The sequence below is a fragment of the Stegastes partitus genome, unplaced genomic scaffold (genome assembly GCF_000690725.1).
Source record: "Stegastes partitus isolate 25-593 unplaced genomic scaffold, Stegastes_partitus-1.0.2 Scaffold873, whole genome shotgun sequence".
In the NCBI taxonomy this organism is placed as follows: domain Eukaryota; kingdom Metazoa; phylum Chordata; class Actinopteri; family Pomacentridae; genus Stegastes; species Stegastes partitus.
The window spans coordinates 270,050-291,244 of NW_007578604.1; the positions used below are offsets into that span (position 1 = coordinate 270,050).

The window sequence follows — 21,195 nt, forward strand, 5'->3', positions numbered from 1 at the left end:
GCATTCAATATCATCATCAAGTCAGTGTACATGTTTTGCATGCAATGGATTTTGATAAACATGTTGAAATAAAAGATGTGTGCATATAAAGAAGGGCATATCTTGAGAAAAACACAAACACACCACAAATCTCCAGCCTTATAGCCAGCTTTGATCCTGTGGAACAGCTAACATCCAGGAACAGTATGAATTGAACCTTGTGATTTAAAAAAAGATAGTTCAGAGACTGTGTTGTGTAAAAATGTGGAATATGAGCAGCTTGTTCAAATATCAGAGGTGACTACATGTATGCTCCGTTATCTTGTATTTTATATTCAGAATCTGTCAGTGATGCTCTGTGCTGTATGCTGAGTGTCACTAAAATTGCATGTACATGGGTACTTGTACAAACACACAAGTATCAGTTAAGGACAAGTCCTGGGACTTAAAATATCAGAATGCTTAAGTTGTTATTTCATCACTGTTACATGTAAAACCACATTCAGCATCATTCATGGATTTAGCTCAATGCCTAACATAAGATATGTCGTGTTTTTCTAGTTAATATGTGACACTTGTACTATTTTTAAGGCTTACTTGTTTATTTGTAGCACCATTGAGGTCTGTGCCTTAAATTTAGCTGTGTGCGACGTATATTTTAAATCGAGAATAATCACAAGGATTTTAAAATGAATTTTGGTGTAATCAAACCAGATGACAGACAGTTGCACCGCAGTGCAGTAGGTGGAATATTTGACCAGCTGCAGTTGCTGTAGGAAGATTTAAGTTGTGGTTATCACCCTTAAAAGCAAGAAAAAAGTAGCTTAAAGCTCAGATTTAAAACTTGGATCAATACAATCACTTCTAATGACATTTGCTCTCCATGCAACAGAAATATTTGCATCATCCAGATCAACAAAAGTGCTGCGTGGTTGTTCGATGATGATGTAACTGCACATTTAGTGCACAGACACACTGCTGCCTTTACCTGTCGTCATCCTTCAAGCACTCAGCTTCTTGGCAATTCTCTCAGTGTGATTTAATTTAGTGGGGGTTGCTGCTTAACTCCCTGGTATTAGCACTAATCTACATGAGTGCACGTGTTACAACCATCGGTGTTCCCCAGAGATCAGTGAGTCATTATTTACCACCAGACAAAGTATATATTTAGTTTAAAGCAAAAAAAATCACTAAACTTCAGTTTCCATGTTACACTCAAAGACTCTTAATTGGATAGAAATGTTCTTGAAAGACTAAATTCCATCTGCAGTCCATCAAAATGTTAAACAGGAGTTTTTAGATGCACTTGCTGAAGCAGACCAGGCGGTTTCTTCACGCTGTCGCTGCTCTCAGCCACGTACCTTTGTACCTGTTCCTAAAGTGGTGCCCTAATAGACTTAACCTGCTGTATCCACCACAGAACACAGCAACCACAGTCCGCCTGTAATCCATAGCTTAGTTATTTTAAAAGCCAGCTGATGGTTCACAGAGAAAGGGCACTGATCCTGTTTACTGTTTAAGGACGTAATCAGGATGTATTTTTAGGCGCCACTCTCAGACAGACAGTGAAGAGTGGTGTTCAGTAAACACATCAACAACTCTCATGAGTCACTTGTGTTGATTTCAGGCTGATATGATAATGTCTGTTTCTGTTCCTGTGTGCTGCAGGCCGGCAGAGCCAGACACGACGAGATGGCGAAAGTCGGCAGTGAAAAGTCAATTTTGGCCAGACAGCGACTGTCCACCAACACGTCAGACGACGAGCTCGCTGTCATTGAAAATGGGGACAGCAGGTTCGATATTTCTGACAAAATTTACTCCCCTTCCAGAGCATTGATGTCAGTGTGCTTTAATGTCCCTCTCTGGTCAGTGATTTAACCCCTAAAAACTCATCTTTGTGTATCAAAGTTACCAATTTGAAAGTTTTATCCATGAAAATAATCCATTCTTGCCTTAGATACAACTCTACACTGTTGCTCTTTCTCCAGCCACCAATCCCTACTCGCTGCAGCTCGAGCACACCAGCTCACCTTCAACTCTGCTCATACACTGTAGAACTACTCTAACCTAACCAATGGCAAGCTGTAATATAATTCAGCCATGTATGTTTGAACCAGAAAACTAACGATACAGCGAGTTGACAGAATCAGTTCCTGACATTTGGTGCACATGAAACTCTGGAAGTCACTGATATACTGCAGTGTCCAGGCGGAAATGTTCAGCTGTGGTGTCGACTGCTTATTTTGCTAATGTTGCATCTTCTAGCACATAAAAAACACTATATGGACATTTTACCAAAGGGGCTCTTTAATCATGCTGACAATGGATGGTTTGGGTCTCCTTGACATACTGAAATAAGTCATGTTTAAGTTCATTTGCTTGATTTGTCAATAAGATTTTTCCACGCCTGCTGTCTTCCAGGGCACACTCTGCTTGTGAAGGCAACTCTGAGAGAGCGCTGTCCTCAGGGTCCCACAGAGATTCATTTACAGGTGCTGGAGCGATGGCCAGGTAAACTTCAGTAGTTATACTCACTTAGCGTTAGTTTGTTCTTAGTAGGTATTAACCCCAGGGGTTGAGCCGAGGGTGGCCTGAGGTGACCATGGCCACCACCTTCACACCACCAATAGTGCAGCCTGTTAGAGGGCTGCGTAAGTACTCCAGCAGCTACTATTTTACTGGCAGGAATTTTTGCAGAACTAATTCCTGTAGAGCTGTTGTTCTCACACAGGTGCATTTAAACGGTGCAACCAGCCCATATTCAACCAAGCAGAGCAACCATCAGACTGATTTGTAGCAAGTTAAACATCCATCCATCCATTATCTATACACCTCTTAATCCTCACTAGGGTCGTGGGGGGCTGGAGCCTATCCCAGCTGACTTAGGGCGAAGGCAGGGGACACCCTGGACAGGTCGCCAGTCTATTGCAGGGCTACGCTTAAGACACTTAAGACAGACAACCAAGCACACTCACATTCACACCTTCAAACAATTTAGAATCACCAATTAACCTCAACATGTTTTTGGACCTTGTGGGAGGAAGCCGGAGAGAACCTACGCTGCATGGTGTAAACACAACACAGAAAGATCCTGGTGTCCTCATCGGGACGTGAACTGGCGACCTTCTTGCTGCGAGGCAACAGTGCTAACCACTGCGCCACCTTGCTTAAACATTTCTAATTATTTTCATTAAATTGTACACGCAGTCTAAATATGCATCTGTGTTTTTTTTTTAACACGTAAATAAAGAACCTGTACATGTTTTTGTCAGTTAAAGTGTGTAGGATTTAGGTATAGCTGTATATTTAATTGAAGCTTCTGCACAGACTCTTGAAGACGCAAGAGTCTTACATATGTAATTTCAATTGTACTTATTTTTCAAGCTTTATAAACAATTTAAAAAGCACAACCTTAGCAACAGTTCCAAATTTTTAATTACTTGAGTGTCACACAAAAAGCTTATTATTATGTATATGAGTTCTCATTTCATTTCTACATGGAAGTCTTCGTCGCAGAAGCCAACGATAAGAGTGAATGACCCAAAAAAAAAAAAAACAACGAAAAAAATGAATTAACACTATTTGGCCAACAGCAACTTGGTGGGGAAAAAAATAAACAAGACATCCTTCTGGTCACCTCTATAAAAACTGTCTGGCTCCACCACTGATTTACCAGTAAGAAAATAACTGTACAGTTCTGAAGTATTTTCCTAATGCCTCTTCCGTAACTAGTTATAGTTGTTTCTCTTAAAAACATACCAGTGGTTGTCAGCCCTTTTGCACTGTAACTCATTTTCAAAAATACAAATACAGATTTTTTTTTCCCTCTCACAAAAATGATCTCATGACCCCTCAGACTTACCTTGTGACCCTCTGAGTCTTTTTGTTTGCTCGCACACTATTTACAGGCTGTATATGAAAGATGGACATTGCCTTTAGGTGCCTTACACCTGCATTCTGTCTATCAGCCAGCAGGGGGGGGCAACTCCTCTGACTGCTAGAGGTCAGATTGTTCGTAGACAATAAAAAATGATCCTACTTCTCACTTGATCTGTTAAATCAGTAAACATTTTCCTAATGAGTTTATGGTCTCAGTCGCTAGTTTGAGACTTTCTGAATACAGTATGATGTTCATTTTATAAATTATGGTCCCATTTAGAGTAAAACAGACGATTAACGTAGGCGAAAATAGCCGATTGACTGGCACTACTGCATAACTATGCGTACTGTCTGGCTCTCTAGTCAGATGCACTGCTTGTTCATTACATCTGGTTTCAAAAGACCAAGATGGCAAAAGCCAAACTTCAAATTAAAAAAACAGTAGTTCACAAAACAATGGGTGACGTCATTGGTGGTCCATCTTTTATATACAGTCTATGGTGACCCCCTTTGCAAAAATGCAATTACAAATTTGTCTTGTGACTCTTTGAGGTGACCCATCCCCTATGTTGAGAACCACAGATTGATACTCAGCTAAGCTATAAGCATTATTTATATATGCAGTTGACATGACTAGTAGTCTGCTCCTAGCCTAGATGGGTGTCACGTTGTGTTGTTTTTGCCTCCACTGACTCTCTAGGCTGTCTTACTTCTTCTTCATGCTGCGAACCTGGGTGTCTCACAGGATGAACCCCGAAGAAGAGAGGCACGACTCTTTCCTCGAGCGCTTCAGAGGCCCTGAGCTAAAAGACATGTCCTGTCGAGAGAGTAACGCCCAGTCAGTGGGCCACGACGACACACTCCGCAAGAGAAAGTAAGCACAGTGTGGCGGTACTGGCAGGGGTGAAGGTGTTCACACTGAAATTTCTGGAGCCACAACAACTGTGTGGCTTCTTCTGTGTGAACAAATTCCAATAAACCCACTAAACTGGACAATTTACATGAATTACAAGAATATGAACCATTTCCTCACATCTGTAAAGCATCAAACTGGGCTGAAAGAACCTAGAAAATCAAAGTCACCGTACAATGTTAAAAGTTAAAAGCCTGTTTGCTTCAGTAGAGTGAATTATATTCATTCATTCTCCACACACCTGCATTTTTAGATTGGGGAAAAGATAGTTATTGAAGTTTCTTAATTTATGTGCCTACATACACTTTTATTTTCTCAACTGGCTATATTGTAAATGAGGCCTCTGTATGTATGAGTTTAAACAAAGGTTGAATAATGAAAGCAGCTGAAATCCAAACACACACCTCCTATGATATGGCTAGCCACTAGTTAACAACTAAGTGTAAGTTATCCAGCACCCCAAAGTACATGCAATCATATGAGTTAACCCAAACTCCTCGGAGTTAAACGTGTCACCAAAAAAAGATTTTTAAGAAGTAGGGGAAAAAGTGGAATTTCACCAAAAAATACATATTTTGTGATATTTAATATGTCAGAAGAGATGAATGAAAAATGTTTGAGGGTTCACGATGCAAAAATGTTTGCCTTCTCTTTCCAAAGTCTTGCCAGTAAGTGGCCTCTAGCTACTTACAACATGAATAACTGCAACAACACAGACAAGTAAGTGTGAGCAAATCTGTGTCACAATATAGATTTTTTAGAAGAATTAGTCATAGATTATTCTGGACATCACTCTAGTCCCTTTTCTTGCAGCTAGCGCAGTGAATACCATAGCTAATAGCGTTAAAAATAACACCTTGAAAGCATGTCCTCCAGCTCCCTCTTCCTCTTGTGTTTCCTCCTGTATGTTAGGAAAAAAAAGTCCCTTTTCTCACTTGAAGGTTTTTTGTTGCAAGTATTGATGGGTGGGTTGTACTGAGTAAATCTTTAAATCAAAATTGTAGAAGTATATTATGGTGTTTAGCTAACTGGAGTTTTTTAAAGGTAGTCTGAGAGTAACTTACCTGTAGTACGATGCCATCTGCTGGACAAACATATGACCTGCACCAGATCTTCCAACAAAGCCTTAAATTCAAATATTCCCAAAGTAGATTCCCTTCATGTCGTCTGTTGGCCTTCAAACAGTCCCTCATAGACCACCTTCGACCTTTTTCCTCAACTATTAAAAAAAAAAAAAAAAAAAACATAAACTTGTGATCTGTAGCAAAAAAGATGAGATTAAAAAAGACGACAAAAAGGAGGACGAGAAAAAAGACGAGAAGAAGGATGGTGACGAAAAGAAAGATGGGGACAAGAAGGAAGAGGAAAAGAAGGACGAGAAGAAGGATGAGAAAAAAGATGAGAAGAAAGACGAGAAGAAAGACGATAAGAAAGATGATAAGAAAGATGATAAAAAGAAAGAGGAACCTCCGTGAGTACCCTCTTAGGTGCACTAAGTTTGTTGCAGCTAAAGAGAAAGTGTCTGTCTCTTTCCTATTTGTGTAAAGTTGACAAAAACCCTTGCAGCAATATTAATTTTAAGTTGCTTCCAGGAAAGAAATCTGGATAATGGATCCAGCTGCGGACCAGTACTACAAGTGGCTGACTGTCATCGCAGGCCCAGTGTTTTATAACCTGATGATGATTGTAACGAGGTAATGACCAATTCACACATTAAAGCTGTATTGCACACTTGTTTTTGTGCTGTAAACTAAATAATAAGGCTGCGTTAACATTGGTATTTATAACACATTTACAAACATTTGCTTCTCACAGTTTGAAAATGTCTCAACACAACATCTATTCCATTCATGAAACGCCAAATCAGCGGTGGTTGATCTTCCTCCTCCAGTTGCTGTCCTAGCTGGACTCTGGATATGTATTGCAGATATCTGTAATTTAGTTTTTCCTGGTCAATAAAGAACATTTTAGACATCCACATGACATTCTTTCTTGACATTACTTTTACCATTCATGTGTATGGGCTTCTAATTATACAGATTATACAGAGCTTTGCTGGACCAATATCCAATTGGAAGCCTGCAGTGCCATGCACAACAGTTTAGAATAGTCATACTGATGTTTGACATATCTGCAACTATTATTTTGACCAGTCAAAACTGAATTACAGCTACCTCTAACTTTTGTTTTAACTGGTCAGGTTGACGTTAAGCATATCTGGAATAAAAATTCTTATTAGTGACAGTGTAATTATGACTAGTTAAAATGATGTTGCTGATACACGTACTGGTAATTCTGGGCAAAACAAGCTCATCTATTACATGTTAAAACAGTTAGTTATAAGTGGATGGGGTTGGGTTTAGAGGTGGAGGTAAAGTTACATTTTAACAATCACCCAGTAAGGCACTGACAGATTTTTCCTCCTTGTCTTCTAGGGCCTGCTTCAATGAACTACAGGACTCATATACAAAAGTCTGGATAGTCCTGGACTACACCTCAGACATCATCTACTACGCTGACACATTTGTCAGAGCGAGAACAGGTTAGATTCTTGAAAATGTTTGAGGAGAGAATGTATCTGTACATCATTTTGTGTCCATTTTTGATTTTGCTTCTAATTTTGTTTGTCCCTCAGGTTACCTGGAACAAGGTCTGCTGGTAAAAGATGCCAAAAAACTGAGAGATAAATACAGAACAACATCTCAGTTCAAATATGATGTAATTTCAATGATACCCACAGATCTTCTGTTTCTGAGATATGGATTCAACAACCCAGAGTTTAGATTCAACCGCCTCTGCAAGATGTCGAGGCTTTTTGAGTTCTTTGAGCGGACTGAAACCAGAACAAGCTTCCCAAACATGTTTCGTATCAGCAATCTCGTACTTTATATCCTTGTGATTATCCACTGGAATGCTTGTCTGTTCTTTGCCATTTCTAAAACGATTGGTTTTGGGACGGACACTTGGGTATACCCTAATATCAGCCACCCAGAGCACGGCCGCTTGGCAAGAAAGTACATCTACTCCCTGTACTGGTCTACGCTGACCCTCACCACTATCGGAGAGACCCCTCCACCAGTCAAGGATGTGGAATTCCTCTTTGTCATTGCAGACTTCCTCACTGGTGTGCTGATTTTTGCTAGTATCGTCGGTAACGTCGGTGCTATGATCTCCAACATGAACGCTTCTCGTGCTGAGTTCCAGGCAAAGATTGATTCCATAAAGCAGTACATGCAGTTTCGAAAGGTCACGAAAGACCTGGAGGCCAGGGTCATCAAGTGGTTTGATTACCTGTGGACGGAGAAGAAGACCTGCGACGAGAAGGAAGTTTTGAAAAACCTCCCAGACAAGCTCAAGGCTGAGATTGCCATCAACGTCCACTTGGATACTCTAAAGAAAGTGCGAATTTTCCAGGATTGCGAAGCTGGTCTGTTGATTGAATTGGTGCTCAAGCTGCAGCCACAAGTGTTCAGCCCTGGAGACTACATCTGTAAGAAGGGGGATATCGGCAGGGAAATGTACATCATCAAAGAGGGGAAGCTAGCAGTGGTGGCCGATGATGGTGTCACTCAATTTGTAGTTCTCAGTGACGGCGCATACTTTGGGGAAATCAGTATCTTAGGGATCAAGGGCAGTAAAGCAGGTAACAGAAGAACAGCCAACATCAGAAGTGTTGGTTACTCCGATCTCTTTGCGCTATCCAAAGACGACTTGATGGAAGCGCTCACTGAGTATCCAGAGGCCAAGAAGGCGCTGGAGGAGAAGGGCAAAGCCATCCTAATGAAAGACAACCTTATCGACGAGGCGATCGCAAATGCTGGTGCTGACCCCAAAGACATGGAGGAGAAGATCGTCAAACTGCAGAGCAACCTGGACACCATGCAGGTCAAATTCGCCCAGCTGATGGCAGAGTTTACCTCCAACCAGACGAGGATGAAGCAGAGAGTGACCAACATGGAGGCCAAAGTGAAATCCCTTCGACCGGAGGATCTCTCTGAGGTGGTGGCTGACAAGGACAAAAAAGTCCAGTAATATGACAGATATCCAAGAACTCTACAGGAATAAAAAAACGAATGAAACTTTTTAAAGGCCCATGTTTATATCTATTTATACATCATGTTTATTATCATCACAATGTGTCAAATTGTGTACAGTATATGAATAATGTGTTTATTTGTGTGTATGCTATGACTGACAGCCAATTTCATGTTGTCATAAAACTACTCGAGTATGTATGGCTTTTCATAGCCTTAGAATAATGTTTATTTTCCAGATCAGTATTGACATTTTCCCAGAGAAATATATTGATCTATCTGTAAAGTATTAAGTGAAATTCTTACACAAAAGTACAATTGCATTTTCCATTTGGCATTGTACAAGAATGTACATAAGAAACCGAAATGCGAGTCCTGTTTCTAAGTTACTGTCAGCATACACTATCAGCTGTAAATCTTCTGTGTAAAATAAAGATTAAAATGTTGATATAACATGTATTGTTTGCATCTAAATTGTCATGTTGTACATGAAAGACAAGGATCCCGTTAGTGATGACAAGATGACTTAAAATTACACTACTTTCAGGGCCTTTAAACCTGCGGTAACAAACTGTTTGGCCACTTGAGGGCAGCAGAAACCAGCTTTGGACACAGTAACATATTATCCCCTTTTTAACAGTTGCTGATTTACATATAAATAGAAAACAGCTGACTGCTTTTAATGGCATTTTACCTGGTAGTGCTTCGTTAAATTATACAGAGAATGTTGGATGCTTACGCTGATGACTTTAGGAAATTACATCATCTCGCAATATGTGTCCAAAAAAAAGCCAATGGATATTATCCGCAAACCATGAAGCCCTAGTCAGGCACACATTGAGTTCAAATGATCCCATAACTCAGCGTTGTTGCTTCAACCTCGTAAAACTGATTGATTGAAACTGAACAGATTTGTGGACCAGAGCTAGTTTTTTTTCTTCTTTCCTTCCGCATTAATCACCTGATTTATTTGCTGTACCTGTATATAAAACTAGATATGAAGTAATTCGAAGTAGTTTCACCTGCAGCAGCTACAACAGTAACATGCCGCTGACACTCTGATGCTTCACTATTAATGATCTTATGATGTCATAAAGAATATCAGTCAGAGGGACCGAACCTGGATTTTTAATTTTATACTATAATCACATTCTGCTGCTAATTTCTTAACTTAAATAATATTTTTTTTGTTATACTGTAATGGTACTTTCAAATACATAAAAGCTCTGAATACTTCTTGCACTATTGCTGTTTGTTGTTGAGCAGATGGTGTGTGGTGTGTTTTCAGAACCTCTTGCAGAAAAAAAGCTGCCTGCTGCAGCAGAAAATCAACAAAATAGTAAATCAAAATGGTGAAGTTGCAGGCTGTAAAAACAAAACAAAGCACTGACAGTCAATTCAAAGCTGACAGTAAGTCAAGTGATATTTCTATGGGTTTGTCCTCTTTCAAGTTTCAGAGTCATGTGATCAATATAAAAAATACTGACTGCAGCAGCTTTAAGTTTTCTCTGTTGTAAAATTAATCTAATGAGTATTTAGGACAAGGTTACCAGATTTTTTTCACCGTTATTTTATTTTGCATAATAGTAGATTTACAGAAGAGTTTCACATTATCTGCACATTCGTTATGTACCTGAGATATTTGGCCAAATAAAACATTTCATGTGACTTTTTTCCTCATATAGGCATTGCACATTTGGCGACTGCACTTACAAGTGTGCAATCAAAAACTCTCAGCAAATAAACCAAGAGAAGAGAAACATTTTTTTCAGGATGTGAAAGTCTGAACCGACCAGTCAGTGACTACATTCTGAAATCCTGCAAACAAACTATCAGCTCCAGCTCACAACAAACACTATTCATTTCATATGTGATACAAGAGGCACAACAAAATTAAAACTGTTAGAATACAACCATAAAATCAACTCGAAGTCAGCGGACAGTTTGTGGTCACGCTTGTAGGAAATACTTTAAATATAAGCTTTAGGGTATTTGGATTAGCAGTGATGTAAAAGGCTTTACCTTAACTTACTACAATGACAATCGTAGCCAAAGAGCACCATTATGCCCAGTGCATCCTAGTGGGAAAAGAGCCTGGGGACTGAATACTGCTACATCTTCAAGACTGCAACAACATGACAAAAGTCCAACCAAATGAATAAATACACTGTATGTGCCGTGTATAAGTGCACTTTCACAGTTTCACAAATCAAACAGTATCTGTCTGTCCAGAAAACAAAACACACGTGAAAAAAAATAACGATTTAAGTGCCGCTTTAAATTCTTTGGGAAATCTAACGTATACGAAAGTGGCTCTAAAAGGAAGTGAGGCCTCAGCGTGGAAGGCCAACGAACGGTGGCTGCAAGAGTTTGGTTAGGCACAAAGTTATTGCAGCATTATGTTTTTTTCATGGCATTTCCCTATGTGTTTTTGAAATACTCCCTTTTTTGTACAAATGCAGTCTGAAAACTTTCCTTTGGCTCTGTCACAGCATCCCAAAGCCTTTGGCGTAGGTGATGGCCTTGAGGAGCCTTTCCCTCAGCTTTTCCTTGGTGGAGTATTCAGGGAGCAGCAGTGCATTAAAGCAGGTGTGGGAGGTTGGTAGTCTGCAGAAGAAGTAAGAAACGTGGACAAATTGGAGGTGTGACCAGTGTTTTTTGAGCATCAACAGAAAGCTCTGAGTCTAGAGCTGATCCAAGCAAAGCAACAAACTGTTAGTTATAGGTATATTTTCACATAAGGACAGATTTCGGCAGAACAGGTGCAAAGAATAGATGAAACAATGCCTCAGACAAGGATAGGTCTTTTTCTCCAGCACTGCATTTCTTTTTAGTCTCAAAATATGTATCATGAACTCACACAACCACTGAATCTATTGTGGACAATGTCGTTAGATACATATGTTTCATTATATTTTCATTTGCCACCTGGTTCCTGAATTTTGAGTGTTCCTTCATATAAATGAAGACGCTTCCATCATAAATTGATGCAGACAAGGCACGAGTTGGTGACTAAAATTTATTAGATTGCAAGAAATGAAGCGTTTGTTCAGGTATGTTGGGTGAAAAAATTCAGATGATTTCAATCTGACTTCACTGTACCTGTCTGTGTCTGAGCCGTTCTTGGCGATGATCATTTTTAATTTGCCGAGACCGCCAACCGGTGCTCTGTCTGTGCCGGTGGTAAACTGAAGAAACAACCTCTTCTGCTCCTCCCCAAATGAGTGAATAGTTTCCCAGAAGTCTCTGTGTGCAGAAAATAATGAAAATCCTTCATTAAATCTGTCCGAACTTCCTGCAGACCAAAACATTTACAGATTTCATCACTTACTTGATAATCTGACTGTCTTTGCTATAACCTCCATCATATTCTGTTGTCTTTTCAAGTGCTTCAAAGTCAAGTTTCTATGGAACCAACACAGATTGTACTGCCATTAATGAAACACTGGCCACAATTAGGCAATAAAAATCTGAATTACAATGTGTTTTCTTACCCTGCTTCCACAGATAAGCAGCTCCACTTCCTCTGGTCTGAACAAATACTTCAGCGGGGACTCATTTGTGACCATTAGGAAACCTTTTTTGAAGGCTTTGAATTGTCTCTCCACGCTGGTGTTCAGGATGTAGTCAACATACAGATCCACAAACTCCTGTGAATTATAGACGTAGAAAGCAACAAAAAGATGTTTAAATGTGCCAGAACTCATTTTCTCATCGTTAACTTTTTTCTTTAAACAATGACTGTGTGTGGTTTGTGTATTGAGATAAACCAACCTACAGAATTTATTATCGAGGAAATGGCTGTTGTGTTATAATTTTTATATGCATCATGTTCTGAATCTTGTACTTGTGAAATGTACATTTCAGTCAAAAGAGGAACAATGTGCACACAGTGTGCCAGTAGCCTCTCCAGACTATACTGAACTGCTTTTTGACACTACAAAGCTAAAACAGTGACCACACATCTGATGAAAATGTATTGTTAATACCAAAAGCACCAATGAGTTATTTGCCAGAGCTGAAGAGGGGAGCAACTGGGATGGAGCAGGTTACAGCAACAAACAGTGTGGAGGGAGAAAACAGAGAATGATTATGAGAAAAGTTTCTGATGCTCCAGATAACTCACAAATGTGTTGTTCAGAGGAAGGATTACAATCTGAAGAAAGAGAGCAATCTACCAGAACTCCTGAGCTGTATAAATGGTTATACTTATACAAGACAGGAGTTTTTAAAGCGAGACAGTGTGACTTCCTCATAGGGATTTATAGAGTTTACTCTGCCTTATTCGGTCTGATATGACAAACAACTTGCAGAACACTTTATGAAGACTTTGTTCTGTAATAAACGTGACACTTTATTTCCCTTACTACTTAGTAAAGTCACACAGACTGACCTGTCTGTTCTCCTTAGTAACAGGGATCTGGTCTCCCTCCTCCTTCAAGTCGTACAATACAGGGTTTCCAAAAAGGTCTGTGTGTGAAATCTGGAAGGTGAGCATCATGTCTTCTTTCACATTGCCAGTGTATTCGAGCAGTCCCTTTAAACTTTGGTAGAGAACCTGCAACAGGAGAAACATTTGCCATCAAATCTACAGTGAATCTACAGAAAATAAAGATTTAAATTCCCCTTTAGCAACTCAAAACAAATTGCTGCACAATTGCCTTTGTGTAAAAGCTACTTTTGGAAATAAAACTGATCTATCATGTTTCACTGTGTATTAAAAACAGAGAAAGTTACTATACTGGATGTGAGTCTGACAGGTCCAAGTAGGTCCCTTTCTTTCCCATGAGTTTCCTGTAGACAACCATCGGGAAATGGACGTCCAGGATGCAGTTGTTGTAAATAGCGAGTCCTAGGACGATTCCAATGAGAGTGTACTGTGCTTCATTCTCCAGCGAGGACGAATTAAACCAGAAAAGTTTAGTTTCATCGTCATAGGTGAACATTCCTGTGCAGAAAGTCAGAAAGAGAGAGAGAAAACACAGAAGAAAATGAACAACTTAAAGGACTGGTGGTGTAATTAAAAAGTTCTGGTAGTGCTGGGAGAATTGTTTGCTGGACAAGAACACTACTGCAATGGGGATAGCAACCAAATTTAAAATCAGTTACTTTTTTTATAGACAGTCTGAACGTCATCACACCTAGAATAGAATTTGGACCAGAATTAAATGAGAGAATTAATACGACAGTCGTGTCTACAGGGGTATCAAAAAGCTACAGCTATTAGCTTAGCACAAAGCCTAGAATATAGGGGAAACAGCTAATTTGGCTCAGTTAAAAGGCTAAAAAAGACATTTCTGTTAACATAAGGTTGTCAGGCGACAGGGTGAAATTGGCAAGTAGTTGAAAGAAAGCCGCAAGTTAAAGTTTGTACAGTTCAGTTTTCATTAAAATATAATAACCTAACTGAAGAGCTGCAAAAGTGTCGTTGAGCAGTTTGTTGTTTTTCCTTTTCACAGGGCCAGACTAGCTGTTTCCTTAACTTTCTAGTGTTTTTGCTAAGCAAAGCATGTGACGACTCCACCTTCTTGATTAATGGACAGATGTGAAAGTGGTATCAATCTTCTTCATCCTAAAAATAATAAACTATTCAGGGATGCACAGAAACCAAATGTAGACACAGTAGGCACGTTCCAGTATCCATACTATCATACAATATAATATAAAAGAAAAAGATTCAGTGTGTCCCAATACATTTTATGTCAAATACCTGAATGTCCGACTCCATCCAGTCAGATTTTGTAGTGTACAAGCCAGCATGCTGTTCTAGTCATTCTGACCCACAATCCTCTGTGCAGTTCCATTGTAGACTGCAGTGGTCAACGTCTAAGGTGCATTATTATGATGAGGCAGTATGTTCTAATTTCATGCATACTGCATGAGACACTGTACTTTGTGAGGGCAGCTGTAGAATGTACTGGAAGTACAAAGAAAATGTCTCACCTATGTCCGGATTGAAAATTTCCTCCAAAACCAACTGAAAAAACTCCTTTGAAACTCCTCCTTCATCAACACCTTGCTCTCCTTCAAACTCAACAAACAGCTGCTTCTTCAGGTCGGATGGGTTCTCCATGGAGATCATCTCCAGCTGCAACACGAGAAGAGAACTGAATTATTTTACAAGCACAGCGGGACTGGTGGTGGGAGTGAAACAGTAACATGAGACTCACTCTGACAAGGGCGTCGTCGATGATGTGGTCTCTGCGAACTTTGAGCTTGAGATATGGGTTGGGCTGCTGCCCCTGCACCATGCTGTAGAGAGCCGTGAGGCGCCGCTCGCTGTACATCCTGATCCTGTTGTCGTAGTACAGCCCTTGGTTCTTGGTGATGACGCTGAGGATAAACGGGCAGCTCTGGAAAGAAAATTTCGTTTCGGCATTGACCTTGAAGAAGGTGAAATCTTTGTCCATCTCGACCACATCATTCACCGACTCATTGACAAAGTCCTCAAAGGGGATGACGGGGCGTATACTATCTACAGTTCGGATGGCGAGTTCCTTCTCCAGAGGGTCGACCCGAGGGCCCTTCTTATAGAGCCGCTCCTCACCCAGTAACTCGTGGAGCGTTAGCTCATCGGAATCTGAGTCTTCCTCGTCCTCCTCATTGTGCTCAACATCCACATCACCTGCCAGGATACTTGCATAGAAGATGATCTTCAAACACTGGGTTGCAGCCACCACAGTCTCGTCATCATTTACCAGATTTTCAGCATCGTATTCATTGCTAACAACCGTGAAAGTAATGAGCTGCTGGAAGGTCTCCATCATACGGCGGATGTGTGGGAGACCGTACATCGACCAGAGCTTTGACAGCCTGGCAAGTGCAGTTACTGGCAGTTTGCTCATTGCTTTGCAGAACTGCGGTAATGCAACTTCGAGATACTCTGGGCTGTGCAGGTTACCGTTCTCCATCACGATGATGAAGATATTCAGGTAATCTGGGTTGGCTTCGTACACATCAAGATATTCCAGGTCAAGTTCCACATTTGGAGTGAGGTAAATGAGCGCATTCACAAGAGCTGCCTCCACTTGGTCGATGGATAGGAGTCTGTCGTAGACTCTCCTCACAGCGTGGAGGTCCACCGCAATTTCACAGGTGTTCAACGCGTCATTCAAAGCATCGTCTTGCAAAGCAGCTGCAGAGGAGGCGCCCATCTTCTCCGAGGTTTGTTCTTTCTGTTTCTCTACATCTGTGGGTTTACAAGAGTCAAGGTTTTCAGTGGCATTTGGTTCATCCTTCCTGAAACTCCTCATCAAGGCTTCAGCATTGGAGAAAACCCTGCCGATGACGCGGACGAGAGCAGAATAATCCCCTTCCTCCTCGCAGAAATTCAGGATCGTACAGACATTGTTCTCGGTGAGGTAATGGACATCTGCAACCAATCAGCAATATTAAAACTGGATCAAAAACTGTATCAATGTCCAAAAGAGTCAAGAATCAGCGTTACAATACCTGAGAAGTTTTCCTTGGTGTCTTCGTTCATCTTACTGTCCTGCTCAGAGTTTCCGCCAGCGCTGGACTTGATGGAGGGGTAATAATCACAGAGTTTGGCGTTAATCTTAAACAGCTCAAGCGCTTTGGCGGCTGCCGAATTGTTATCCAAAGGTTGAAAATCACGACATGATGCGCAAAACTCATTCGTGCAGTTGCCATTTCCACAGCCTTCAGTTAACTGCCGAAAGTAGCGCTCAATTAGATGCTTTGCGGTCGCTCTGTTCCTGTGCAAGATATTCAAACAGGAAGTCAGACTGATGATTTCACGTCGTCTTTAGTTAGAACAAAAAGCATAAACACATACTTGCAATGCAAATAAAATATATACAATGAACAGAGGTCGATATTTAACAAGCATTATTACAAATGTTCTTGTTTCAGAGGCTAAGGCATGAGCCATGGAAGAAAAAGAAGGAAACATGAGGGGGTGCAACTCTGAATAAAAATGTTAGTTTAACTTATTGCTTCTCTATTAGTTCAGCTATTGCAAGGACAAATAAAGTGACTTACATTCGGCTGGATTCAGATACCGTTCTGCAGGCCCGGTGGACAGTCCTCTGAAAGGACAATAGTGTGACATCTTATTTGCTGAATTTGTGAATATACAGTTCAGGCTGTCGTGACTATGTGGACTTTTCCTCTCAACTGTATATTCTTGCACAGATGGAATTATTGGCTTTGTTATGTTTTCTATGTACGCATAATTTTGTAGGGTCTTAACCTTAATTTTTTAAATTAGGTAAATTTGTTCTAATATACAATCCTGTAGGTTCTTAACCTTTACATTACAAGTCAGTTGGGTTATTCTGTATTTATACAGGGCCTCTAAAACATATTCACTCCTTTGGACTGGTTCCCTTTTGTTTTTTTTTAAACATTGAATCGTGGTCCATTTAGCTTGACTTTTTGACAGGAATTTACAAAAAAAAAACCAACCAAACTCTACTCTCAACTCTGATGCAAAGAAATCTCAGTTTTGGTCACATGAGACAAAAGAATTTTCTTCCAGTTGACTTCCGAGTCCCACATGACTTTTGGTGAACGCTAGTCAAAATGTATTCTGAGTTTTTACAACATCTTTTCCTCTTCCACTCTTTCATAAACCTTTGACCGGTTAAGCAGCCAGGAAACAGTTGTTGTACACACAGTCTCTTTCATTCCAGCCGCTAAAGCTTGTAAGAAGTCATAGGTGTCTTGGTGGCCTCCCTCTTTCTTGCACAGTCACTCTTTACACATGACCATTTTCCCTCCATTTCTTACTAATGGATTTAAATGTACTCTGAGGGACATTCAGTGATTTGAAAATTTTCTTTGATGCACTGCCTAACTTTTCAGTTAAGTTTTTACAGAGTTGCTTGGAGTCTTCTTTTCTCTTCATGGTGTAGTTATAATCAGGAGTACTGATTCACCAGTGACTGGGCCTTTCAGATACAGAGTCTTTATACTAAAATCATTTGAAACGCATTCACTGCACTGAGACACTAATCGTACTTTGTAAAAATCTGTTTTCACCTTGACATGAAAGAGTCTTATGGGGGTAAATTCTTGTCAAAAACATCTAATAAAATTGAGGTTGAAAAGCAATAAAAGGAGAAAATTTCCAAGATGGGTGAATACTTTTAGTAGGCACTGTATATTAATTTCTCTGGGCTTTAATATGAAGACTTGAGACAATTTAAATGTTTCAATCAGTCCGGTAAATTTGCAAAAATTAATATTGTATACTCGACCAAAAGAAGCTTTTTTGATTTGTTGAGACCAAAATTGAGCTTATTGGCTATCAGGCTTTTTTTCACTTTGACATGAAAGAATCTTCTTTTAAAAGTCTTTTTAAATAAGACAAACTCAACTGACCATGATTCAACCTTGACAAACAGTACAAGTTTCAAGGCACTTTGTATAAATTTCACATTTTTTAACTTTGATATTTAAATTAGTCCGGTAAATTTGCTTATTTATAAATCTTGTACAGTCAACTGGAAGAAGTTTGTTTTTGTTCTGATAAGACCAAATTAGAGCTTTTTATTTTTTAATTTATAGAAATCTACACTCAGTGTCAGAATTTTTTTTTTCTTCTGTAAATTCTTGTCAAAACCGCAAAGCTATATTGACCTTGATTCAATGTTGAAAGGTAATTAAAGTTCCAAGGGGAGTGAATACTTTTTACAGGTAGTCTATATCATTTTCTCATGTCTTAACCTTAATATTTAAATTAGTTGGGTCAATTTGCATGATCATTAATACTGTAAAGTCATAACTAGAATATTTCATTTAGTCATGTAAATTTACATTTTACATAATTTTGTATGTACTTAATACCTATTAGTTTAACTTTTTAGGTAAATTCATAATGTAAATCTTATTTCTCTACTTTGGCTCAATGGCTGTTGTTGTAAATGTGCTGTATGAATAAAGCCGACCCTAATCATTGTGACAGAAGAAAACCTGACTTAAATTAAACTATCACAAAAAAAAACATTGATTTAAAAAAAATATATATATATATACACCACTGCATTCAGCCTGACTGAATCATAAACACACCACACATAAACCACCACATCAACATGACACTGCAGAAACTTGACAGGTGAGCTGTCAGACAGGACAGCTTTAAACCGCTATCTGGCATCACTTCAACCAGATAGCTTCATTTAAACTCAACAACCAGGCTGACCGAGTGCAGCACACATAAAGCAGAGTTAGTCAGTGTGCCGTGTCCGTTGTGGGTCAGTTTCTCGTACCGACCTGTGAGCCGAAGGATCGTCCTGTCTGTCAGTGACACTGCAAAAAACAAATCTGTGCGGTCAGTCTGAGCTGCAGCCGCTCAGCCGCTGCGTTTTGTGTCGCTCCTCCTAAACACAGACACAGACACCGGACATTGATTTCACTCGAGCAGACGAGGCCGGAGCGCGACAGCGAAGGGACGCAGGAATACTTTTCGTTCGTTAAGTCAGAGAGAAATCTCCTCCTCTACCATCTTGTAAACAAGAGCGCCATGTATCCCGGCATGCACCGCGGCTGTCAAACAGCACTTCCCCTCCTCCTGCACAGAAACACACACACACACACACACACACACACACACACACACACACTCAGTTGATTTAACCAGTGTTTAAACTGATTTACTTTTTTTTTTTTTTTTAATTATATTTGCTCCGCAGTGGTGTAGTTAAATTTTAAATTGCCCCTAGGAGATAAAGTTATTTGAATTGAATTGAACTGAAATAATATTATATGATAATAATATTTTCATATCCAGTGGTGGAAGATGTAACTTATTACATTTAAGGAAAATAAGTAATACAGTGAGTTAAAAAAAAAAAATCACTGTAGCTTCTTAAAATTTTGATTTTGAAACAAAATATGCAATCTTAACTATCAACTCAATACAACTTTATTAATATTAACTCTTTGATTATAGTATTAAAAAGCATAGCTCTGCTGTTTGATCCTACAGGTGCTCTTCGGTGAGGTAGAAATAATAATATTAATTCATTTTTCCACATAGACAACAAAACAGACTCTAGGGTTTCATCACTGGATGCATTTTTCAGAATTTTTTTCCTGTAACAGTACAGACCTCTTCACTTTATGCACACGTGATTGTGTTGTAGATTTATTTTTAGTTTTTGTTCACTGATCTACACTGAAAACCCAATAATAACAATGTGAACATTTATTTTGATCAAATATTTACAACTCTCCCCTACAAAAATATTCAAACTCTTCACTGAGGCACCCAAAGGTGGAACTCCCTGTCCATATGTACAGGAATTTCATTTAAAACCTGTCATTTTCTTTGTGTTTTGGTCTTTCGCCTACATTCAAACACAGTTTTAGTGTGCTTTTGGAAAATTTCTTATTATTGCCTTTGTTTACATGATGTAATTTTGTGTAATGGCAGATGTGGCCAAAATAGTGCCGGTGCTAACCTCACTAACAGGACTTGTTATGTCTTCACACATAGACATACAGCTGCTCTTCCACTATACTGAGTAAGGGAGGCATTTTCATCAGTCCACACTCATGATTCCCTTCATCCTCGATGCGCCACTGTTGCTGACTGACTATAACTGGTAATAGTTTTTTCAGACTTCCAATTGGCCAACATGGCGTTAGTGTTAGAGTTATGTCACTGTTTGTTGGTTCAGCTCTAAACAGAGATTCAATTCCATTTTTCGATTCCATTTGATGGAAAAATCCTGTTTTAAAACCAATGTATACAGTACAGACCAAAAGTTTGGACACACCTTCTCATTCAAAGAGTTTTCTTTATTTTCATGACACTGAAGGCATCAAAACTATGACTGAACACATGTGGAATTCTATACTTAACAAAAAAGTGTGAAACAACTGAAAATGTGTCTTATATTCTCGGTTCTTCAAAGTAGCCACCTTTTGCTTTGATTACTGCTTTGCACACTCTTGGCTTTGTCTTGATGAGCTTCAAGAGGTAGTCACCTGAAATGGTCTTCCAACAGTCTTGAAGGAGTTCCCAGAGATGGTTAGCACTTGTTGGCCCTTTTGCCTTCACTCTGCGGTCCAGCTCACCCTAAACCATCTCATTTGGGTAACAGATCCATAGTCTGTATTTAACCTGTGTAACAGTCCAGGATTGTGTACATGTATGATCTGTACATAGCAGTACTGTACACAGTATTAAATACTCTATAGCTACTAGCCAAGTGTTTGTTTTGTTGTTGTTTTATTGACTTTGCTTTAACAGCTCCGTTTCCTCCACGCGTGTAATAAGCCGCTGTAACCGCGTGTTGGTATTATTAAGCCGCTATTTGCCAGCGCCGTCGCCGGGGATCGAACCGGCGTCCTCGTGCTTCGCAGTTCGCGACCCGCTGGGTCATTGTGATTTGCATAAATGTTGGCAAAAAACAC

The 21,195-nt window shown here is 39.6% G+C and overlaps 2 protein-coding genes across 2 annotated transcripts; one reads left to right on the top strand and one right to left on the bottom strand.

Annotated features, from left to right (window-relative positions):
- Positions 1 to 1,671: 1,671 nt before the first annotated feature.
- Positions 1,672 to 9,249, top strand: cnga3a (cyclic nucleotide gated channel subunit alpha 3a). Its single transcript, XM_008293327.1, is given in 6 exon segments — positions 1,672 to 1,772; positions 2,401 to 2,490; positions 4,559 to 4,741; positions 6,364 to 6,465; positions 7,207 to 7,313; positions 7,407 to 9,249. Coding segments are annotated over 6 exon segments (1,980 nt in total). The 3' UTR covers positions 8,804 to 9,249.
- Positions 9,250 to 10,359: 1,110 nt separating this feature from the next.
- LOC103365788 (ubiquitin-protein ligase E3A-like) lies at positions 10,360 to 19,319 on the bottom strand. The gene is made up of 11 exons (XM_008293328.1): positions 19,048 to 19,319; positions 16,810 to 16,856; positions 16,258 to 16,523; positions 14,976 to 16,177; positions 14,749 to 14,893; positions 13,548 to 13,753; positions 13,199 to 13,363; positions 12,300 to 12,455; positions 12,137 to 12,210; positions 11,908 to 12,051; positions 10,360 to 11,412 (listed from the first exon to the last, which is right to left on the bottom strand). Coding segments are annotated over exons 2-11 (2,481 nt in total). The 5' UTR covers positions 16,812 to 16,856; positions 19,048 to 19,319; the 3' UTR covers positions 10,360 to 11,291.
- Positions 19,320 to 21,195: the final 1,876 nt, after the last annotated feature.

What these genes read in the sequence shown, in the direction of transcription:
- LOC103365788 (XM_008293328.1), bottom strand. An exon ending in CACCAAGGAAAACTTCTCAG is followed by an intron (nt 16,178 to 16,257) that starts GTATTGTAACGC and finishes GATTGGTTGCAG; the next exon opens with ATGTCCATTACCTCACCGAG. An exon ending in TGCTTATCTGTGGAAGCAGG is followed by an intron (nt 12,211 to 12,299) that starts GTAAGAAAACAC and finishes TTGGTTCCATAG; the next exon opens with AAACTTGACTTTGAAGCACT.